Below are 24,683 nucleotides of genomic sequence, written 5' to 3' on the forward strand. Positions count from 1 at the left end.
GTCTACATGCTATTTACTTATAAAAAGGCACAGGAGTCCTCATCACCGATGAAGAGTCAAGAGTTCCTGCCCTGAGACAATATAAAGGGCAGGATATTAAAACTTTAAATAAATAAATAGGTTCCTTCTTTAAAATTGTCCTCTGTATATTTGTAGTTACCTTAATGCCAGCTGAAATTTGTGGGGAAGGGAGCAGTGTTGTAAAGTTTTTTTTAAAAAAGCATAAGATATAAAAATTGGAAACCCCCCAGATAAAGAAGTACTTTATTTTAGAGAACTGAAAATATCCATCACTGAATAACAACACCATAAAATTTTGTTTTATAGGGATATTTGGGAGTGCCAAAATACAAACAATATTTCTTTAGGCAAAATGGGATAAAATTACTAAATACTGGAGACAAAAGAAGAACAATATAATTTTTGAAAACTTTGTAGTATACAAGTTGGTTTAGAAACGTTGGTTAGAAACATAATGAATTGTAGAACTGTTTTTGATATTTATAAAGCACTTTTGATCAAATGATAACACTATACTTTAAACTTTAAATAATCTCTCAGTAGATCATATGCTTTGAATAGATCACATTGGACTTAACTTTGGTTTCATTGGTACTTTATTTTACTCTTCTAGAGGTGGAATTAGTTGTGTAAATATATATTCTAGAAATGCTAACAAGCCAAAGGAATACATTTTCCTTATGGTAGATTGAGCAATCCCTTTTTAACTCCTGGTGTCCCCAAAAACTAGTTCAGGCCATGAAAGTGGTATTTCAAATAGGGTATTGTGTTTCATATACAATCATAACAATTATACTTTAGAGATGGGTTAAATATAGCATCTACAACAATTTCTCCACATCCAAGAAAACAGAAGATTTGGTGTTGAAATGAAAATCAATGTCCTTGCAAGTATTATAAACATTCTAGTTGCTTGGGGAAAGTAAGCAGATAAGTGAGTATCTAGGTGTAAGGGAATTTGCTAACTATTAGGAGATAACACACACAATATTTTTTCTGAAAGCACCATAACAAGCTCTTTAAATAACATTAACTGAATATTGGGCATGAATTTTTCAAAGGCTCCAAAACAAATATTCTCATACTGATTAGTTTTCCAACCTAACTTCAGTCACAAAAAGGACAGCATATATATCACATATAAGCTAGCAATCAATGCATTTATTTGCATAGAATCCCCATGCTACCCCAGTTGTGGTTTTTAGATAGTGTAAATTTGGAAAAATAGATTGAATAAGTAAAAGGTTTAAAATGGAGAAGGGCTGTACTGCTTATTGGCAACTTTTTTTGCTTTCATTTAATTTATATCAACCAATTTGCCCAGAAGGTGTCACTGTTATGTTTTTAAAATATTGCAGTATATTAATCTAGTAGCAGGTTTTTGTAAAAAGCAAAACAAAAACAAAATCCACCAAGTGAGTGGTTCTAGAACTAGCTAGTTATCTGTCAAGCCAGAAGGTGCACTGACATTATTATCCATACTAGAAAAAAATATGGTGCAAAACAGCCCTAATTAGTTTCATAAGAACACCAGAAAAGCCATGCTGAATCAGACAAAAGGTTTGATTGGCACACAAGGTGGCAAGCCAGCTGCCCACAGGATCCCTCAAGCAGAATGGGTGCAAGAGCTCCTCCTGCCAAGCAGCTCAGCAACTGGTGTATGCAAGCAGGCAGGAGACAGCACACAGCTAGCAAAGCTAGAAGCCAATGATAACCTCCTTGTTCATGTACCTGTCCATTCCCCTTTTAAAGCCATCCAGATTGCTGGCCATCACCACCTCCCAAGGCAGTGAATTCCATAATTTAACTATATGTTGTGTGAAGAAGTACTTCATTTTATCTGTCCTGAACCTCTCACCTTTCAACTTCATGGGATGACCCTGGGTTCGAGTGTTATGGGAGAGGGAGAAAAATTTCTCCCTCTCTACTTCCTTCAGACTTGAATTATTTTAAGCACCTCCCCCTTGCTTGCCTTTTTTCTAAGCTAAATGGTCCCTGTTGTTGCAACTGCTCCTCATAGTTGAGCTGCTTCAATCCCCTGATCATTTTGTTGCCTTTCTTTGTACTTTTTCCACCTCAATAATATCCTTTATGCATCAGTTTACACTAGATCATCTTGAACTCCATTTTGATGCCCATTCTCCCAGATCCCTTTAGAAATATCCTTTTGGAGCTCCTCACCATCCCTTTTGGTTAACTGCCCTAAAAAGTTCTGTATCATCCGCAAACCTGGCCAGTTTACTACACACTCCTAATTCCATTGCCATTTAGACATCATTTTACAGGGAGTAATGTGGAGGTAAATCTGGATCCTAGTTTTATCTTCTTTTCTTTTGAGAGACCCACTAGCCAAAGACAGCACCTTTCAATGCTGTTATCAAATTTGTTCTTGGAAATGTGGGTGCCAACTTTCACCCAAAGCATCCTCTTTTGGGCAAAAAGGGCTTGCCAATTTAGAAAGCTGCATGGACCACAGCCTGCTGTAGTGTGATTCCTGGATTGTGCTAAGGGCATAGGACCATCTCCTTTTAGCCATTAAATATGTCCAAGAATTGGAGGGGGAAGAAAAACATTTCAGCCACATGGAGACCGAGTAAATTTGTCATTCTCATCTCACACATTTATAAAGCGGACATTGTGCATACCCCTGGCACTGTGCTTCTGCAGTGTCCCTGCCACCTGAAGCTCATAGACTTGCATGTCTGGTTGCACCAGTGCTTTGTAATCAGCTTGTAGGCTTTTGTTCAACTCCTGCACAAGTTGTGGAATGCCAGGATTATACCATGCAAAAGCCTCATCCTGCTGGGCCTCCCTCAGAAAAGCAAGGTTTTAGAAGATAAAGCACATTGGGAACAGTGTTCTGTGGCTTCCATAAGCTAAGAAACATAATCCTATTAAATTGGATTTTGTGGCAGCCATGCAAACTATTTCTTTCCTCCTAGCATACTGAGCTCAATCGATCATTTTCTTTTTCTCACATTGTCCCTAAGAGAGCTTCAGCTGTTGGGCAGTATAGAAATTAATTAATTAATTAATTAATTAATTAATTAAAACCTTATGAGGGAAATAAGTGGTCTAGAAAAGTGCCCAGAACAAAGCCAGGTCATTAAGAAATTTAAACATAACTCCAAAACATATACACAAAGGGAGGCTGTCTCCTTCAGAAGTTCATTGGATGGTGACTTGGAAAGGCCTTTTTTCTGTAGAAATCCGTGGAAAGGGAGGCCAGGTTTCCTTCCTCCCTCACTAGCAGGCAAAGATCATTTTATTCCAGCAGGCCCTTGCATGCAAGTGAGCCTACTGGGTAGGATGCGTTTTTTATTTTGCATTGTGCTTTTAATGGTGTTTTAATATATTTGGTTTTACGAAGGTTTTGTTTTGTGAAAGTATAAATCCAATCCATCAATCTTGTGCCTTGTCAAATAAGATATCATGAAATACCATTACAGTTTAACTAAGTATGCACACTTAAAATTGTATGAAGTATTTTATCACACAGTCCTGGCCAAGGCTACTGGATCATTATTGCATCCCTCTGGAAAAGCAACAGAATGGACATGTGTGAGATGTGAGCTCAACCTTTTCAGACCACAAACATTATTTGAATAGGAGTTCATGAGATCTGTAGTGGTTGTTATACTCTCAACAGTGGTGTAAGTTCTGTTAAATTTGTGCAATGACCTTCTTTCCTATATATTTTCTTCTTTTTACTGTACTTTCTGAAAATAAATTTATAAACATTAGAAGAAAAATAAAACAGTGATGCAAGTTCCATGCTCAGAAATGCTCGTTAATTTATTCTCTGCCTTGTCCATCAGAATAAAGACGGAATGGCTTCATTTATGTGTCTAATTTTCTTTAAGAACACCAGCATATAATTATGATGCCATGAAAAGGGGGGCCACTCATTTCATTCTTCTGGAACTAAATTACCGTACTTTGCACATTGTGCTGAGTTTCTATTTCAGTACACTTGATGTAGTAGGACTTTGACAGAAAGGAAACAGGTCTAGCTTATGTACCAAAATGCCAGCTTCATAATATTTGATGATCCAAATGTTATGCTGCATAGCTAAGTTGGCATGAGGTGTGGGAAATGTTTAGAATGGTATGGCTGGTTTTAAAAAGGTTTAGGTAAGAATGGCTTTGCTATCTCAGATTGAGCCTGCAATCCTATGCACACCTACCAGGGAATAAGCACCACTGAAACCCATAGGGCTGACCTCTCAGTTTACATGTATGGATTCTGCTGCTAAGAATTTCGTCCAGTACCATCTTCAGACTGAAACTCAGGGCTAAAAACCTTCCAGAAACATTTTCTTCCTTTCCCTTTAATTTTCTTTCAATATCCAGCCCAAAGAAAAGTTCTGGGTCACTTGAAAACTCACTGGCTTCCTTGAATCTTAACAAGAGACTTATTTCAGTGTTCAGGTTTGAGTTTAGTTCCAGTGGACTGACCCTGAAGCTTGTTTTTATTTGCCATCTCAGTTGAATCTTTTATTGCAGAATGCCTGTGGTCTGTGCAACAGCTGAGCTAGAACACTAGAAGTGTGTAGTCTGTTCCTCTTAACATTTACTCTGAAGAAAGCTCCATTGAGTTCACTTGAACTTATGCCCAAAGAAGTACATACTCCACAGGGCTGCAAGGAGCCAATTTAATCCCCTTACTTCAGCAGAACTCCATTCTGGCTGGAATAGCTAGATTTGCCATAAAAATGTATGGACTGTATGCAGTTGTGTGTAATTTTTATCTCTCATCATCTTATGTGTACCTTTAACAGTAGTTCCACTGAGTAACCATCCAGGCTCTTGGGAATTAATTGGTTTTTTCTAAAATCTTAAATTTAAAAGGCAGGAATATGGATGGTGTGATGGGATGGACAGTTGGAGCCATATAGATCAAGCCGCTCTTGCCTGCATACCCTAAGATTGAAGACTCATTCTACTAGGTACTAAGAAGGAATGCCAAAAATACTATTTTTTGAAGTAAGTGTTTATTTCAAAACAGCTCAAATGTGTAGCCCTCTACCAAACAAGCACCACAGCTCCAGCGTTACTCAGTTTTTAAATGTTTTTATCTGGCAATCATAACAATGAATAAGGCACACAACCCAAGTGCAACAAAATGATTGCTCAGTATTTTGCTATGAGCCACATGGCATTTTAGATTATTTGTAGGAGTTAATATCAAGACATTCTGGCATTCTCCCAGATTTCTGCAATGTTACTGAAATAAACTGCTGGGAATGGCAAAGTAAAAGATTGAATTGTATTCAGAGATATCCATCTGCCAGTGGAATGGACACTACTTATGGCATGCACCCCCCTCCAATCTGCAGCCCCCCACTAATGAAGCCAATTTCGGGGGCATGTAGAATATGTGCAAGGGGAAGGACAGGAAGGCAAGGTATTGTTGCATAAATGCTTGATTGGATGTTGCCCACAATTGTTAAGAATATATATACAGGAACATTGAATTAAAGTCATAACTATGAACACTTAACTGGCAGTGTAAATAGTGAATGCCCTGAACACATACTTTCTGCTGGATTCATTTGTACATTAGCAAAACAATCTCATTCGTGTCTACTCAGAGTCCAACTGAATTCAGTGAAACTTATTCTGTTTGTTTTTACACAATAGTTTCTCTTGACTAATCCTTTAGGATCTTGGGAATTCAGTGAATTAGCTGTTCCAAGATCTTAAACGTAAGGGGCAGGAATATAGAAACAAAACAAGTGAGAAGGGTCCTCCTGGGCCATCTAGTCTGACCCTGGGCTCCAGCTGGCTCCACTCATGATGATGGTGCCTCAACCACCTCCCTTGGAAGCCTATTCCATATCCTAGGGGTCCTAACCATCAGAAAGCACTTCCTGACATCCAACCTGAAGCTTAGTTCCTTGAACTTTGCCCTCCACTGCAGGGAAGAACAGGTCATGGCTCTCCTCCACATGACATCCCCTCACATACCTGTAAGTTGCTAAAAGATCCCCTCAGAGATTCCAGGCTGAAACGACCCAGTTCCCTCAACCTCTCCTGATATGTCATCCCTCCCAACTGGGCTACCATTCTTGTGACCCTGTGCTGAACTGATTCTAACCTAGCTATGTCTCTTCTATAATCTGGAGCCCAGTTCTGGATGCAGCACTCCAGTTGTGGGCACACCAGAGTCATGTAAAGCATTATCAACATCTCCCTAGATCTGGAAGCTATGCTTCTGGCTATATGTCCAAGGGTGGCATTTGCCTTCTTAAGCGCTGCATCACAGTTTGGCTGAAATATTTGATTTTACTAAATAAGGATATGTACATAATATATTTCTGTGAATGACTCCAAACAGGTCATGTACCTATATGTTAATAAGCTCCTTAGAGTAACATATATGGAATGGATCATCAGTTAAGACAAACAGGAAGCTTGAAGTACTGCACATGTTCATTGGTGCTGATGCAGATCAGCACCGGGTATTCAGTTTCATTTTCCCAGTATTTCCCTATAAATAGTTCCCATGTATTTGTAAATTGCATACAACAGAAGATACTAAGGATATGTCTTTCCTTCCAAAATAATAATAAAAAACCACGAATACATAAGTGATGTCGCCGATTTCTAAAATAATACCCTCCACAATTTCTTTATAAAAATTCAAACATTTCAAATATTTGTAACAAGAAAACCAATTTATTGATTTTAAAAGACAAGACACAATTTTGTTTTGAAAAACACAAGAAAGCTAGCCTGAGTTCAAGTCTGAAATATTCAGAAAAATCCTACTATCTTTAGTATGTTCCAGTCATTTGTTTAAACAACACACTAAAAGTTAATATATATTTTTATAATTATAAAAGTTCCCCAGTTATTGTACAGTACACAATACAAATTGCCCACAAACTATTATTTAGCTCCTGCCAATTTTGAGAGGACATGATATACTAAAAGATTTAGCATTTTCACAAAAATCACATCAGGAAATACATATTTACAAAATCAAATACATTATACAAAACCCATCACGTTATTCTGTAAAGATGTTTTCTTTAAATAATTAAAAATTATATTCAACTGTAATCCAAAAACTGGAAAAGAACATTACATTATCTCACACATACAATCTACAAAAAGTTGCTTACCTCATTTACATTATATATCCAGTCAATTGGAAAATAAAAAGATCCAATGTCTACTAGTGTTTCCTGCATCTCTGTGCTTGTGGGACTGAAAAGCATGATCTGCCACTTACCAAGTGAAATTTAAATGATGGCACTTAACGAAAACAAAGCAAAAAAACTTATGAACACAATTTATCGAAGGTAAGAAAGCCCTGAGTGATAGTCAAGTTAGTGATTAGTAAGAACTAAAATCAACTCCATTAAGCAGGCATGAATTTCCCAAATTTTTATAAAGGCACCCAAAAGTTTATTTAGCTAGTATTGAAAGTCACTATAAAATGGGAAATTAAAGTGTAAGGGAGAAATCTGCTTTGGTTAAAACTTTTATTTTTGATAATTGTATGTTGAAAACATTGACACTATAAATAGAATTTCGAATTTGTTTTCATGTCTAGAAATAAACATGATCCCCCAAACAACCTGGGATCATATATTATGTCTTGTGTAAGAAAAAGATCTGGGAATTTTAATAGATAGCTAATGGACCCAATAAGATCCATCCGAATCCAAAATACATTTGAGTTTTAGTCTCAAGATGTTAACGTTATGCAACACACTTTCTGTCTTGCTTTACAGTTATATTTACTGCATTGTAGATCAACTATTCAAGGCCACATTTCACTTTAAAAATGTGATTTAAAAATAATCCCTATTTAAATAGTATTGATACTCATACTTGAAAATTTTCTCTAACCTTGCCATAAATGGTGTCTCCACTAATTCTGCAGAAGTTTAATGCTACCTTGCCTAGCAGATCAGTGGTGGAAAGGAGCCACTCACCAGTCCTGGAACTATGCTGTTTTAAGTAACACTAAGCTCCCATGGAATATGATATCACTACAGCCCCCTCCAGTTCTCACTGATGTTGAATCATATTTATTTCTCTGACCTCAAATGAGCACAGGTGCAAAAGGCATTGTCCTTAGAGCAGTGCTGCTACATATTTTCCATGTGGTTTGTAAGGGAGGCTGCTCAGCACCAGGGCTTGGTGGATTGCATCAGAAGCGAGGCTTATGGTATGTGATGTTTGGCATTCAACCATGTATTCTTGTGTATGTTGTTTTATTCTATCAATTTAACTGAGAAATTCTTACCAAGTATTACTCAGGGCTTCCAATCCCTACAGAACTTACTTAAAAAAAAAAAAAAAAGAAAAGAAACTAAAAAAGAGAACAAAAATCTAGTAAAACTGAAGTCAAATTATTTTGAAAACAAGGCATGTTACTTCAGCCAAAATACCCTAGGCAGTCACTTTGTAAGTGGCTTTTAACTCTTAAGTAAAATTGGTAACGTAAACTCAGTTCTACTGGCACATAAAATCACTAGCAGCAATGATCAAGGCATGCAAACTGAGAAGCATTTACAGTAAATTATTATGAATAATAAATTCAAAAACCCTTTGAGTATTGCATTTTTAACTATACATCAATTTGAATAACTTATCTGAGTAAGAAAAGGGGCTTGGTTTGGTTCCCCCCCCCATTATAGTATTTCAGCAATCCAGTATCCTCCACTGCTTACTATGCTACTTGGAATTAATGGACTAAAATTGTGCAAGCTACTATGTAGAGCAGGCCTGTTCAAGTTGTGATCCACTGTGATCTGCTAAATGCTTAACCACGGCCCTACTGAGGTGATTTGAAACAGGGCACGATACTAGATTTATCAAACCTCGGGGAGGCCAACGTGCATGGATAAGTGAGCTGTGGCTGATCTGGAACCTGATCAAGGGAATGGATTTGCTTGCCATTTACTACTATACTTTTCTTTTTTACTTAACTTACCACTTTATCACTGGTGCCCTATACTTACATGAAAATTGTCTTAAATTCTGAATTCCTTAGAAATTCATTCAGCAACAAACCTGGAGGTGGAATTTTGTAGGGAATTAAGGCTGCAATTCAACAAAATTACATAGAGTTAAAACAACATGCAGAGTCAGAGGTTTCTATAAGAACCACACGTGCTCACGCCATAGAAAAAGCAAAATGTTTAGTTTCAAAGTGTGGCTAGTCTTCAACAGTATAGTGACTGATGTAGAAAATTCAAAGACACCTCTGACTCTACAAATGGTCACGTATAAGATAACTAGATGTCATGGTAGTACCCCGTGTATGACTATAACAGAGGTGTGCAACCTTTTGGCCCACCAGATATTTTGGACCCACAATTTTCCTCAGCCCTAGTCAGCCTAGGCAATAATAAAGAATGATGGGAGTTGTAGGCTGAAAATGCTGGCGGGCCACAAGTTACCCATTCCTGGTCAACAAAAATGGTAGTACATAGGATTGTATCAAATGTTGTCTTTCTGCCAGCAGAACAGACACCACTGACAGACTGAATTCACTTTCCTCTCTGCAGGTCCCACCCACAGATATGACCTAAAGGGCTGAGGGTCGCTCCAGAGCAGATCTGGGGGGCTGCACATGGATGGGAGGAAAAATTCCAGTCGTGTGAGTAGGCTTCTGCTCAAACAATATTGGATTTAGCCTATAGAATCTAACTCCAAAGGTTCTTTAAAATTCAGATCTTTGAAAAACAATTCCTATTTACAGATTTTAATAGTACTCTAAAGACTGTTATTATGAAAAAAATATGTTCTTATTAAACTTCTAATTGTAAATACATTTTAGGTAATTTACAATTCAGGTTTCTTTGATCAAATAACTGCTCCCTAAAATACTAGAAGTACTAGTCTCTGTAGGCAGTATAAACAAATGGCAGTGAATTTTTATTCTAAATATATATAACCTAATAATCAGATGTCTGCCTCAAATTCAAGTATTTATTCTAGAGAAAAACATTTACAACAAAGCTAGATCTTAGTTAGTTAAAATGTCTATAATGGACAGGACTGAGTTATTTTAATTTCTATGTAAACTATGAATGACAGAAATGTTAATCATCTCTTTTCTTTTTTTAAAGAACTTTAAGGGAGGGCATTCAGTGGTCTTCGCGTAGGGCTTCTTAGCTTCATAGCTCCTAGACCTTGCTTCTTTAAAAGCCTGTGTACAAGTAGTATTCATTAAAACAGACTGCTGTTGTTCAGGGCAGGCACAGTGTACTTACAATTATCTTTAAAAAGACGTACCAATCACATTAACTTACAATGCTCAAAGGGTTAATGCAAGGTATTACCATCAAAATAATTTTCTAACACTAGAACTAAGCACTGCATTTATGCTTCTATTCCAGTTTTCTTTAGTCACTAAACAAACACCCTAGCAACAGTACTAGAATTCCCTTTCCATATATATAGAGACTGACCTGTAATGCAGGAATAAGGGCCCAATTTTCACAACTGGCACTGCTCTCACAAATCAGTGTTATATATTCTGCAATTAGTGTTATATGCATGTTTAACCTTTTTTTCCTTAAGGTAACATTTTTATAAAACTATTCTGTAAATGAAATTAGGTTGTAGTCAGTATCAAATCAATCTATTTCTTGCCTATTTATGTTATGGAAGCTATGAAGACCTTCAAAGTTCTACTGAGAATAATTTGAGAAAAGTGTTTCCAATGCTTTAAAATACCTCGTTTTAAATTTAAAAAATTGTATGTAGATCTGTACATTCCTGAATGACGGCACCATCAGTACTGTTTTAATTATCATCACCCATGCTGAACCCAATGTGGTAACATTGCACATTGGTAACTTTAAAACGATGATCTCTATCTAAAGCAATGCTGTTATTCCAAGTTACAATACAAAAATAAGCACAAAACAAAGAATTCTGACAAGACAGTAGAAACATTTGTTAGTTTAAAGTGACAGCACCAACTATTTTGCATTCCTGAAGTGTTTATGAAAACTGGGCCCTGGTTCTGAATAAGAAGTTTAAATTGTATTGTCCATATTGATCACTGCATTACTTGTTCAAGAGCCAAAAAGTCTTCATTTAAAAATGCATTATTACTTTAACCAGCTGTTAAAGTCAAATTGCACACAAATCATACAAGTTCATTCTCCTGCAATGCTCCCCAAAGTACCTCACCTATGGATGTATTCTCAGAGCTATGGAGTTAATATCTGTATTTTATGCTGCACATATAACCTTATTTTGTTTAAGATCATATCCGTGATTCAAAGCATTACGTGGGGACCACATGTGCGTATGCCAGAGATTCTGAGACCTCTTCCCTGTGGACCCACTGCAGCAGCATTCAAAGTACAAAGGTCCGGTAAATGAAACATAGATTTGGGGAAACCCTTTTATGTACACACAAAACTTGGGTGCATGCATGGGAGTCTTTAGATCCCAACCCTTATACAACACATCTGTCAAAATGTTTACAAATGTGTATCAGCAGAAGTAGTAAAATATTGGAAGGCTACCTAAACTGACGTGGCTTACTGATTATACTGAAGGGCCTCTAGAGATACTGCAGGTCATTGGGCCCATATGATTTGTAAGGCCTGCTGGTGGCTCACAATAAATCCAACATTCAGAAGTAATTATCAGCTGGCATTAAATCAGGTAATAATAATGTACAGTACATATTTAAGTTAATGAAAATTACTATTCTTCCACTTTATTTTTATTAACAACTTATCAAAGTTATTAACTTATTCTGATTCATTTTCTGGATGTCAATATCCATCTTATTTGCATGGTTCCAATACAGACCAGAATGTCTCTTTGTATCAGGATACATGTCTTGATCTTTTTGGCACACTGAATACAGTGATCAATTAGGGAGGGTAATGTTGGGGGGGAGGGGAGTTGATTCACAGAGATTTACAAGCCCTGTCTCTCTCAGAGAACTAAATTTGCATCTTTCTCATTTCTCTACAAACAAAATCCAACATTAAAAATGAAAAGGACAATGATAAGAAAACATATGATTTTGCCATCTGAAAAGGATTATACCAGTAAATAAGTCACATCTAATACAGAACAACCTTACTAGACCCTTAAAAAACTATGCTGAAAAATGTTTATCTGTTTTTACATTTAATTTCACTGTATTGAAGTGTAAACATTTCATAATGCACAATGAGAGGGAATAACTATCACAGCTTAGTTTGCTTTTATTTAGATTTTAAATTTGGTGAGGGGTGCAGACGTGATGGATTTTGAGGGGAAAAATAACACATTTAAGCAACAGTGAACAGAATCATAATGGAATATATCAGTATATGTTAAATGATGTGGCAGGAATTACTAGGCATAACACCTAGCTGGGCCCACACTGCCAGTGGGCTTTGAATTTTGCAACTCTAAGCAATTCTTAAAGCTTAGTTTAGAAGCAGAAATGCTCAAATTAAAAGCAAATTAATAAATCTTTAGAAATCCTTGAAACATGAAAAATCTATGATCAAATCTGTGTGCTATAAATATACCAATAATTCCACCTGCTGTTCAAGCAATTTGGTGATTGTAACCTTAAAGATCATCTTTCAAGACAAATGACAAACAAGGCCCCTAACATTTTACCGAGGCCTTGCTATAAAGTCTGTAAATTTTCTTTGTGCTTTCCTTCATTTTTGGTTTGTTTTGGTCAAACTAAGAAAATTCAGGTATCTTTTAAATCAATTAAATGTTTAATCCATTATACTTACAACAGCTCAAATAGAAGAAAAGGGAAAAACACAGAATATGATTTAACTATTAAATAAAATAGCAGACTGACCCCCACCATATGCACAATTGAAACTATATGCTGCTTTAAAAATTTGCTTACTTTACTTTTAAAATTAAAAGCAAATAAGGGTTTAGAAATATATAGATATATATATATATAAATTCTTGTTTGGGAATTGGCTAACCTATTTTGTTGAACTTTGACATTGTTAAAGCTAGTTTTGTTTTTCACCCACTCCCCCTCCCAAGAAAATCTGATTAGTAATAAAGTGAAATTCAGCTATAAATAAGAAAGGAATAGGCTGTCACTCTGAGGGATAGTACATCTAATAAAAAAAATCTTGATTTCTGAAGACTATGTAACCTGCCCTTACTGTTTAGGGAATTTGAAAGGGTGTGGGGGAGAGAGAAAGAAAGAAGACAGGCACACTTTGTTGAATCAATGTAAGAGTTATTAACAAGAAAATCTTAGCTTCAGTTCTGTTTAAGGCACCATGTAATAGCCGAGGTACAATGATCCCTGATGTACATTCTTAAATGGCAATGGTCCGTCTAGCCACCTATTCAAATTCTACGCAATTGGGAAATAAGTACAAGTGACATGTGCCAGTTTCACTGCCTATTAAACATTTCTGTATAAAATGAAATCCACTTAAGAACCAGGAATTATTTTGAGCAAAGTTACAATGCAGGTTGCTACATTCCTTGCATCCTATAAACTACCTTTAACAAGAGCAGCAGATTGAACTATCACGATGAAAAGGACATGGAATTAAAAAAGTCATCTGAAAGGAGTGGTTTCCTGCATGTCCAGTTCAGCATAAGTAGCACATACACTTAAATTAAGATGCTTTTAAAAACTTCAGTATCTAATTTCTGCAGTCCCACTGAAGAGCAGAAAGCATCTGGGTAGTGGTCCCATATGTATATGAGGTGTAATCCACCAAGCGCTACTGTCACACAACCTCCACTCATTTAAATGTGGTTTGACTCTTCCTTTGAATCCAAAGATGGTTTTGTGTGAAGCTTATGCAAACTCTATTAAAATGAATGGAGATTGCACAGAGTCAGTTGTCTAGGTAGACTTTACCTGAAATCAGTAGTCTTAAAAGAGGAGCTGGTATGCAAAAAAATAAAAATGATTCTTTAAAGGAAGCTTGCATTGTCTATAATGGTGTCATCTGTATATTTATTAAGTACACATTCCCACATGCGATCAAAGCTCTCGTTTATCCTGCAACGGTGAGAATCGCTCTTCCTCTGAGAAGACAGTCTATGTTTTCTAGCATTATAATAAATTTTCCAATATATCCCCTGAACACTCTGAAATATATCAAAATAGCATCTTCCAGTTCTCTCCAATGAAAGCTGCCTTTTAATCACCACTTTAATGCAGCTGCTGTCAAATGATCATGCCTCCAGTGTAAATCAAAGAGGAAAATTCTTGATATTTCAGAGTGCAATTAATTAAAAACCCTATTTATACGAAATCACCATGACTAACAGTTAACATTAAAATATTTTGTAAAAACTATGAAAAAATTAAATTACTTTTAATTATAAAGAGGACAAAAACATTAACATTAAGCTTCGCAAAAATGCTTCTTGACTCTTGAAACTAAGAAAACTCTTTATATTAAGCGGCCAGTGAAAAATGATTGTATTTACCAATTTTTTTTCCCAAAAGAGACCTGGCAAAATACATACACCCTATTCCATTTCACAACTCCAGTAAAAGTAATGTTCAAGCACAGATAAAATTTGACAACAGTTGACTTTCAGACTTCTTTTTTGCATCCCTTCCCTCCCCCGTGATAAGCCCAACATCAACAGGGCTAATATAATCTGGAAAAAAGAGCTTTAATATTTGTTAGACTGCAGTATATGTATTTCCAGTAGCACTGCATTGTCTGATAGTTTGAGTAGCTGTAACAATATGCTCATTGTGAAGAGGGTTCAGAAGGTTCTGCTGCACTCCACTCTCGAGCACTGGCTGCAGGCAGCCCACCTGAAAGGCCTGGCTAATTTCAGTCTTCTCTCTTTTTGCTTGTGGCTCCCCAGATTCATCCAGCTCTTCATCTATTTCACTTTCAACTTCACTGCCTTCATCTGCACGAATAAAACCACAATCAATCCTGCAATCTGAAAGAGCCATGTTAATGTAAGAGGTAATCCCTTATCAACCCTGTTATTACTCTTGAGTCAGAGCTGCTGTTTTTTTCCAGTCCATGACCAGACCCAGTGTCACATAGGTTAACTTAACTCCTGCACCTGGCTAGCCTCCTTGTTTTCCCAAAATATCCAGCTAGTCAAATAATTCACAAATTCTTAAATTTTCAATTTTTTGGAAATTTGTTTGCTTCTTGCAATCCTATTTACTGCAGTGTACATTTCTACTACTTCTCATGGTATATTTAATTCAATTGTCTACATTACAAATATACTTCCAGTTTCTGAACTATGGACTGTGTCTAGAAATGTTAGTCCACTGATAGAACTGCTTCTGTCAGCAAAGACACGAGGCAGGTCATTCCCCCTTCTCCCTGAGCACCCTCAAAATCTGCTTTGGAAGTCCTGTTGCATTTACAAACTTCTGCTAGTGTAACGTACAGTTAACACTGTATGTTTGTGAACCCAAACTTTTTTCAAGTTTACAATGTCTTTAAATACCATATTTGACACTGGTCTTTCATTCCCATCGGTTCCCCCTTCCTCCTCCTCATTTATACCTTGTCTTTTTAACTCTTGCAAGAACCCCAAGTAGCTTACAAAGTTCTCTTTCTCTGCTTTTTTCCTTGCAATAACCACCCAGTGAGGTCAGCAGTAGGTCCAAAATTACTCAGGGAGCATCATGGCTGAGTGGAGACTTGAACCCAGATCTCCTGAGTCCCAGTCCAACACTAACTGCTACACCATACTGGGTCTCATAATCTATGACCAGGAACTGAACTGGCATGCAGGTTCAGCACTGTGTCATCCTTGTATCATCTAGTTTATACTGCCAAGAGGCCCTTGTGGCAGTTTTAGAATCCCTTTAATTATTATTCAGTAACAAATATGACTTGCAACTAAAATTCACCAGGGAATTGATCCAACAGTGATTTGTGTGAGCAGAAACACTTTCTTGCACACACAAGATGTCACCATCTCCCCTGAATATCACTGGTTTACTCGTCTGGAAAGAACAGAGTTATTTTCAAATCCTCGAAGTGAATTTTCAGGGAGAACATGGAGCTACATTGAAGAGTGATCAGTAAGAAAGCCTGTCTATATGAACAGAGCTCCTCTTGTAATATAAATCAAGATCTGTAATATATTTAATACTAACCTTTGTCCATATTTCCAGGAGATACAGCATTCAAATCACCAAACTGAAGATGAAAAGATAATTAATATGTTAATTAATATGAAAAGATAATCAGTATGTTATCCTACCAATTTCCATAGTAGTCAAATCCTCTGTGAATCCTTGTGGCTCTAATCATACCTGTGGCTCCACATTAACAGCACAAGTAGCAAAAATTCACTCTATGCAGAGATCTTGGATTTTATCACTTAGCCATATGGGAAAAGTCAGTGCTCTAAGGCAGCCTTCTTTACCTTTGGTTCTCTACAGATGTTGAGTGCTATTGACCATGCTGGGAGGGAATGATAGCTTAATGCATCTGGAGGGCAGCAGTTTAAAGAAATCTGCTCTAAGATGAGTATGGTAAATAATGTTGATCCTAACACATACTACAAGGTCTTTTAATCTGAAGCTGACTACTGAGAAGCATTTAGAGACTATTGCAGAGAACAGAGAGAAGGAAGCAGCAGCAAATGAATGAAGGGCATGGAAGAATGTAAATATTTGAGAAAATAAGTGGACAGAGCACAAAAGGAGCAACAAGATTTTGAATGCTTTGTGAATGAAGGAAAAGGGGATTCACTGCCTGATTTTCAACACTTTTCATAAGACACTGTTAAAGGCAAGCTGCTCACCAGTAATTGTTCCTTGAGTGGTCGTTTGTGCATTCACACATATGGGCTATAGCTAAGCAATCATTCTGGGTGGGAGTCCCTTGCCTTCCTGTTCCCAGGAAGCATGGGGAAGGGAGTCTGGCCCACTGCACTGAAGGACCACCACTCATCCCAGACCTCCACTCCCGAAAGACTGCACTCCCAGGAGCTGACACCAAGACTGCCCAACTCACCTCCAAGATGCTCCCCAGGAACCATGTCGAGGGTGATAACACCACCCTCAGAAAGTGCCTTGGCACCATGCCCAACCATGCCAGCCTCAATGCTGTACTCAGGGCCCAGGGGACACCAGGACTGATCCTGCCCTCCCCTTATCAAGCGGGATTGCACTCTGACTGGTTCCCAGAGAATTCCCTCCCCTCACACCTTTGACGGGTGTCTTGCCCAATTCCTCCCTGCATCATAAGTGATAACATCAGAATCATGGGTCTTGTCCACTATGAAAAGAGGCTACAGGATCAAGTCTGATGCCTTCCTGCCACTTGGTGCAATCAAAGGCAGACCCCTGTCCCTGGCACTACTGTCAAATGTGGACACATGACTCTCTGAGGGGACTGTCGAGGGGGTCCATTCCAACCTGTCCAGAGATTTTTACTCTTGATATTCTATAGTACCGAAGTGGAACAGGGGAATCAGACTGATTCTAGACCTCAGAGGCATCATCTGGTTCATCACACCCAGGAAACTCTGAATGGCCACCCTGCAGGGCATCCTTCCCCTAATGCAGCAGGGAGACTGGTCTGCCTCCATCGGCCTTAAAGATTCCTATTTCCACATCACCATAGATCACAGTTACTTCCTGCACTGCCAAAGAGGGGGGTGGGGTGGGGGGGAGACTTTCTAATTTTCAGTTCTCCCATTCAGCCTCTCCACTGCATCCAGTGTCTTCACAAACTGCATGGCGGAGGTATGCACACACCTCCTTTTCCAAGGAGTACAGAGTCTCTTGATGATTGGCTCCTGGTGATCCATTCTAGGAGTGACGTATAGCACTCCGTCCACACCACCTGCTGTTTACGGAAAACCCTGGGACTGTGTCTAAATCACAAAAAAAATCTGTTCTCTCGCCTTCCCAGTCCATACTCTTCACCGGGGCTCATGCTCAGCCTGCACTCTCCTCCCAGAACCCAGAGCAGCAGCACTATACAACGTAGCAGCTGACCTCAGCACAAGAGAGTCTGCCACAGCCTGTGAGATACAAAAACTCCTCAGCCTCATGGACGACCACCACAACACTCTCCTGAACATCCCACCCTCTGCTGAGAACAGCCTACAGTAGTAGATCATCCAATACAACCTCACAGCAGGGATTTAACTTTCTCCTTCCACAGCCAATTCTCACTGTCACCACAGATGTGTGCAAGACAGGCTGGGAGGTGCACTGCAGAGACCTGCAAACCCAGGGATCCTGGAACTACAGAGAAACTGGCCAACACATCAACTTCGTAGAGATACTGACTGTACACAAAGCGTTAATCTCATTCCAAAGCTCCCTGTGTGGTTGCCATGTACAGATCACCATGGACAACACAACCACGATGTTCTATCTGAAGAAGCAAGGAGGCACACAGTCCATCCTGTTCAGCAGGCTAGCCATAGGCATATGGGACTGGTGCATCACCAAGACATTGTAACCATGGCAATTCACATAACGAGCAAAAACAACATCTTGACGGACACTCTCAGCTGCACAACAATCAACTCACATAAGCTGAAATTGAACGAGATGGTAATCCGCAACCTCTACAACAGATGGGGGATGCCATCAATGGATCTCTTCCACAGCCCACAATACAACATGCTCCCAGTTCTACTCCTGGGCAGGACAGGGAGTTGGCTCCTTTGGAGATGTCTTTCTCCTCCAATGCAGTGGGACTCTGTTCCCCATTTTTCCTCATTTCCCATAATCACCAGGACAATTGCCAAGATCAGGAGGGAGGGGATGGACTACATTCTTATTATCCCATGGTGGCTGAGACAGCCATGGTTCATCTGGCTCCTCCAACTCTCCCAGGGAAACTTCATCCACCTACCACATCACCAGAACCTCATCCCACAGGACCAGAGCTGAGTTCTTCACCCAGACTCAGGACTCTATGACTCATGGCCTGGAGGAACACCCCCTAGAGTGGGGTGGTGGTGGAGCATCACTACTGCCTGAGGTGTTATCCATACTGGACGTGGCCCTGAAACCACCTACAAGAAGGTCTATTTGGTAAAGTGGAACAACAACTTTTGCATGCCAGGATGACTTTAACCCATAGTTGGCTACCACCCTACATTTCCTGCAGATTTTCTTCTGGAAAGGCCTCATCCCCTATTTGATCCATGTATACCTAGCAACCATGAAGCCTGCTTGTGGTACTACAAGCTCTCCCTGGCTACAACTGACTCACACCTCTCATCCTGGAAGGTGGCCTTCCTTGTGACCATCACATTGGCCTGTTATGCCAGTGAGCTCTGGGTTGATCCACCATACCTGACCTTCCAGAGAGACATTGCCATTCTCCACCCCAAAACCTGCCTTCCTAACTAAGATCATTTCACCTTTTCGTCTAGGTCAGGACATCATCTTCCTTGCCTTCTTCTCTGCCCCATCCACCCTAGTAGAGTCCACCCGGCACCTGCTCCATGTCAGGAGGGCCTTCGCCTTCAACAAATCCAGAACTGAACTATCCCACTGCTTCTCCAGACATTTTTTTTTTTTTTTTTGCTACATGGAACAGCAAAAAGGAGACCTGCTCTCTTCACAGAGACTATCCATCTGTGTCTCAAACACCATTCACCTGGCATATGAGATGGCAGGCCTCTACCTCACTATGTGACTGAGGGCCCACTCCATGTGAGCACTGGCCATGTCCACAGCCTTCCTTCTTGGGATCTCCCTGCAAGACATCTGCAAAGAGTTCATGTAGTCCATGCCCTCAACATTGATCAGGCATCATCTGTTCTAGGGCAGATTGCTTCTTCCACAGGGCATTTCTTTCCTCTGTCCTCCAGTGATGACAGCCTCTCTCCATTCTTCACAGGGTAAGCTAGCTAATCATCAGTATTTGTGATGCACAGAGACCACAAAGAAGAAAGGCAGGTTGCTTACCTGTAACTGTCATTCTCCCAGTGGTCATCTGTGCATTCACACACTCCGCCCTCTGGTTCCACTTTGCTGTCATCCCTCAACTATTGCCCTTACTCTCCAAGGGGTGCGCAGGGCCAGACCAGATCAGTGTTTCTCTACTTCCCTCATTGCAGAGATCCATGGCAGTCTCCTCAGGAACTGAGGTGATGGGTGGGAGCCCCTCCCCATGCTGTTCCCAGGAAGCATGGGAAAGGGCTCCTATCTAAAATGAACACTTGGCTATAGAAACTTCCTAACAACAGGCTCTGTATAGGAGCAAAGCCCCTAAGTGTGATGCACAGAGACCACAAAGAATTTTAGCTCTTGTAGCAGAAATTGATACTGTGAAATATACAAGGAAGCATAAAAAGTAAGTAAATAAAAATGCTAGGGTACTCAACATGGACAGTCAATTTACTATTTCAAAAAGGGTGCATCACATTTCTTCAAGTTCTCTTCATAAAGAAGTTTGATTCAATCAAAATCCCTGAAGAGGGTTAAGCTTCATCTAAAAACTTGACTATGAGGATGACAAGAATGAACCCATTTGGGAGAAAAATGTGAACTGCCTTTATTTCGGAAAGAAGCAAAGTAAAAATTTTATTATTTCATTTCATTTGGAGTGCCAGAGTGGTGGAGTGTGGGGAGAGGGTTGGATCTTGGAGATTATAGGAAAACTACAGACTCAAAGGAGGTACAAGCTGGCAGCAAATGTCAAGAGCAAAATATGGGGTTCAGTACTTGGGAACGTGCCCAGTGTATATTCAGTCAAAACAAAATTTACATAAATGCTTAAGGCCTCAGTATGGATTCAAGGAGCTCCTAAATATTAAGGATCAGAACTGAAACTTGTTTTTAACATCATGTCCAAATCTTGTACAAAGAATTTTTGTTAGGACAGTTAACCCACTTACCCCCTACATGATACATTTACTTTTTGAAAGAATATACTTTAGGGAAAATTAATTATAATTCATTTTCAAATCAGCTGGTGAGCTATTCTGTTGTGGCCTTACCTCTCCCATGACTGCAATTGGTGTCTCTCCTGTGGCTTGAGCAACACGATGTTCAACTAAGTAAAACATGTATTCATCATACAGTAGACGGATCAGATGAAAAGAACCAAAGCTAGCAGCACTGCGCAAGGTTAAATCTCGAATAACCATTGAGCTGTATAAAAATGAAACAAATATGAAGTATAACTTTTATTTATTTATACATACACACACTCTTCAGAAACCACTGAGACATATCCAAAATAATCCTGAAAAGCTAGATCATTTAGACAAATATGGATGCTTACATTCCATTTTAGAAGTTCTATTATTGTCCCAGTTCAGACGTAACACTAAACAGTGTTGCGGCATGATGTAAATAAGCAGCAGCAAGTATAGGCCTCTGCAATTTTGCCACCACCTGGCATGAACCAGGGGAAGCTAGAAACATTTGCTTCCTAGTTTAAACAAACTGGAGTTTCTTGCTCTGGCCAAACCAGGAACTCTGGCTTTACATAAACTATTATTTAGTTTTGGCCTTTCTTCATAGCGTTACTAATCATAGTTTGTAATTTCTTGATATAACAATATGCAACAATACAAATCAAGAGTTTGCGCCTCTTCAGTATTACTTATTCCAGGGTTAATGGTAAATGATGTAGCAGAGTATGTGGTGGGGGAGCCATTCTTCATGCTGAGGAACATGCATGCTGCAAGTGTTTGAAGCACAACTGGATTCTTAACTCATAGTTCACTACCATGAATATGAATACTGTTTTATCTACTGAAGCAGACCACAATCATGCTAGTCAACATTAAGGTTCATGGGCTGTAGCTGTCTCAGCATGGCCTTCAACATCGATTCTGTTAGGTACTAAAAAGGTCCAGGGCTGAGGCCCACAGAAGAAAGGAGTGCAGAAATCTGTAGGTACTGATTTACTTAGGCAAATGAATAAATCACATGTGCATAGTCAGAAATCAATGCTATAATTTAAATATTATAAAAGGCAAGCTAATTAACTCTCAGGAGAGAATTATGCACTGCCCCAAATTGTGCTTGCTTAAGATTATCCTCTGTGTACATATACTTTTCCTTGGGTCTTTCAGACCCAAATCCAGATGGAGAGGATGGAGTGCCTGGGCCTGACAGAGGGCATACAGTACTTCATTTGCTTAATAATTGCAAACTGAATATCGGACCCTGGCAAGTGAATGTGTAGGAACGTATTGTAGAGTATAACAACCCATGCTGTCAAGTCTGCAAGCATGCACAATTGCTAGAGAACAACACAGTGAGACTTTCTCCTGAGTACACCCTCACTTGCTTTCTCCACTCTCCCAGTCACCAACAAGAACAGCAGCACCAAACAAAGGCCCCAAAGATTGGGGGACAATGCTTTGCTGTTCCAGGTTCTGGGTTATGAAAGAGTAGAGAAAACTGCCACCAAAGATAGCTCCTCATTTTATTTCAAATTCTTTATTTTGGTAGTTTCTGGAATACTGTAACTTATAAAGAATAAGTTTGGGATTCTGACTTCAAGAAGTCCCAAAATATACACCAAATGTTGCAATATTAAGTTTCTAGCAGTCTCATCATCATCATCATAAAATACCTAACAGCTGGAACCGGTAGTCTATAAGTATTAACCTATGCCAGTTTTACTGGATTTTGTTTTCAGTTTTTCCAATATTTGCGGACACTCCAACAGCTTTCTGAATTATGTTCTTTGCCATCTGTCTTTTCACTAGCACAAGGTATGCAAAGTTACAGTTCAGTAATATATCCCTTAATTATATCATGTTTTATATATTAGTGATAGAGGCAGATCTCACAATCGAGAAAGCTACTCACAATTGAATTCACAGATGGAATGCTCAGGAATTACCCAAAAAAGTTCCAATCATCTATATTTGACCATGTCAATTTTATATAGTCCACCCCATTCATTATATCAAACTCTTTATCCAATTCTATTGCTTTAAGTATTATAGTATCACTTATATATCAGTGACAAAGGAGGATATCACAATCACAATATAGTTTCCTTCCATTTGAATTAATATATCCAGTAGCCAGAAATAGCCAATCAATTTTCCATTACTAAGCTATGCTTCTGTGAAAAGTATTCACTGTTAAAATGAAGATATCACACTGTAAACATCTGCTATCAAATCATCCTTGTTCTCAATACAGAAGCCATGACAATTAATCAAGTGGTGCTTTTCTCTGGATGAGGAATTAAAAATCTGTAATGGGAAGTTTGAAACATGCTGGTATAGGAAACCTATGAAAAGGGATATGCTAAACTGTAACCCTGCATACCACCTTGTACTAGTGAAAAGGCAGGAGGCAAAAACATTCTTTGAAAAGAGGTTGGGGTGTCTACAAATAATTATGTGAAGGAATCAAAATGAATGGCTGTAAATATGGCAGAGACTAATGGTTATAGGCTGTTAAGAGTAAGTAGCATATCAGAAGACTGCCAGTTCTGAAAATCTCATTTATTATTAGATTTACATCCTGCTTCTCTCCTTTAAAGAACTCAAAGCAGTTTTCGTCTTTCTCCTGCTGCTGCTCCCAATCTTATTCCCACAACAACCACCCTGTGAGGTAGGCTAGGCTGAGTGTCTGCGATGGGTCCCATTGGCTCCATTTTACCCAGTTGGCTTCATGACTTGAGCATGGACTAGCACCTGTGCTCTTAGTTCTGCAGTCTTAGCCACTACACTACACCACACTGGCTCTCATTTGTGATTGACAGATCTGTATGAAAGGCCCAACAGTTGCTTCACCACCATAACATTAAGATGAATGCTGTTTGTACTGTCCCAATACCATTGAAAAATCGAAGACTAGGCTATATGGCAACAAATGATAGACACAAGAATGCCCCAACTGAGTGGAAAGCAAGAGGGTATGTACAGTAAACAGCTGCTATTTATAAAATTGGGTGTCTAATGCATAATTTCTTTTATTTTGGTGAAACATGATTGTAAAGAGTATAAAGAACACTTGGCTAGTATGCAACATAATGAAATACACACTAGACTATGGTGGAAGAAACATGCTGTCAGTGAAGATATTTGTGCTTGCAGCGGAGCAAAATCTCCAAAGGAGGCAGATTAATGAGGCAATGGGTAGGTTTGTGTGACACAACAAGCCTTTTGGGCTAATAAGCCACATAGCATGGTTTCTTTTTTGGGAACATCTGGTGACAACTGGTTTTCCCTGGGACTATGGTTTTTCCTGCCTTTCTTCTCAGGCATCCACTGGGTAATGGGAAGTATCCCAGGCATCTTTGTGACAGAAACCATGCCCTGTGGTCTGTTGTGTCACAGCTTCATCACCAGCTTTTGCCTCATTGGTCCACTTCAGCTACATCACTAGCTTTTTTCCTACTGGTTTGCTCATGACCAAGGCATGTTTATACTTTACCCAAGTGTCCTTTTCACAGCCATTTCCCCACAACCATTCCTCTACCCAAGGGCCTGTTCATGCAGCTTACAAGCATCTCTTAGTCCATTCCAGTCCTCCCCTTGGGCTATTTCTGCTTTGTTTGGCCATCAGCTGCATCCAGGCTCTAGCAATACAACCCAATCTCTCATGGGCCCTACTCTTCTCATCCCAGTGAAAGGGTTACCCATACTCAAAAAGGCCCAATCTTCACTAAAACAGCCCCTCCTCTTGCCTGTTTGCCCTTCTTCCTCGTCATCAGAAGAGCAGTTACTTTTTTCTTGTTGGCCCATTTGTGTCTTCAGCTATCTACCCTTTCTTG

The 24,683-nt window shown here is 39.0% G+C and overlaps 1 protein-coding gene across 3 annotated transcripts in view; it reads right to left on the reverse strand.

Moving 5' to 3' along the window:
* Positions 1-6,682: 6,682 nt before the first annotated feature.
* RFX3 (regulatory factor X3) overlaps positions 6,683-24,683 on the reverse strand; it is a 177,931-nt gene continuing 159,930 nt past the window's right edge. For all 3 annotated transcript variants that reach the window (XM_044445915.1, XM_044445913.1, XM_044445914.1), the window contains exons 15-17: positions 20,929-21,082; positions 16,106-16,148; positions 6,683-14,886 (exon numbers count right to left, since the gene is read on the reverse strand). In XM_044445915.1, coding sequence (XP_044301850.1) covers positions 14,648-14,886; positions 16,106-16,148; positions 20,929-21,082 — 436 coding nt within the window. In that variant the 3' untranslated portion in view covers positions 6,683-14,647. The remainder of the gene's footprint in view (positions 14,887-16,105; positions 16,149-20,928; positions 21,083-24,683) is intronic.

This window comes from Varanus komodoensis, unplaced genomic scaffold, assembly GCF_004798865.1.
Source record: "Varanus komodoensis strain SLA01 unplaced genomic scaffold, ASM479886v1 scaffold5, whole genome shotgun sequence".
In the NCBI taxonomy this organism is placed as follows: Eukaryota; Metazoa; Chordata; class Lepidosauria; order Squamata; family Varanidae; genus Varanus; species Varanus komodoensis.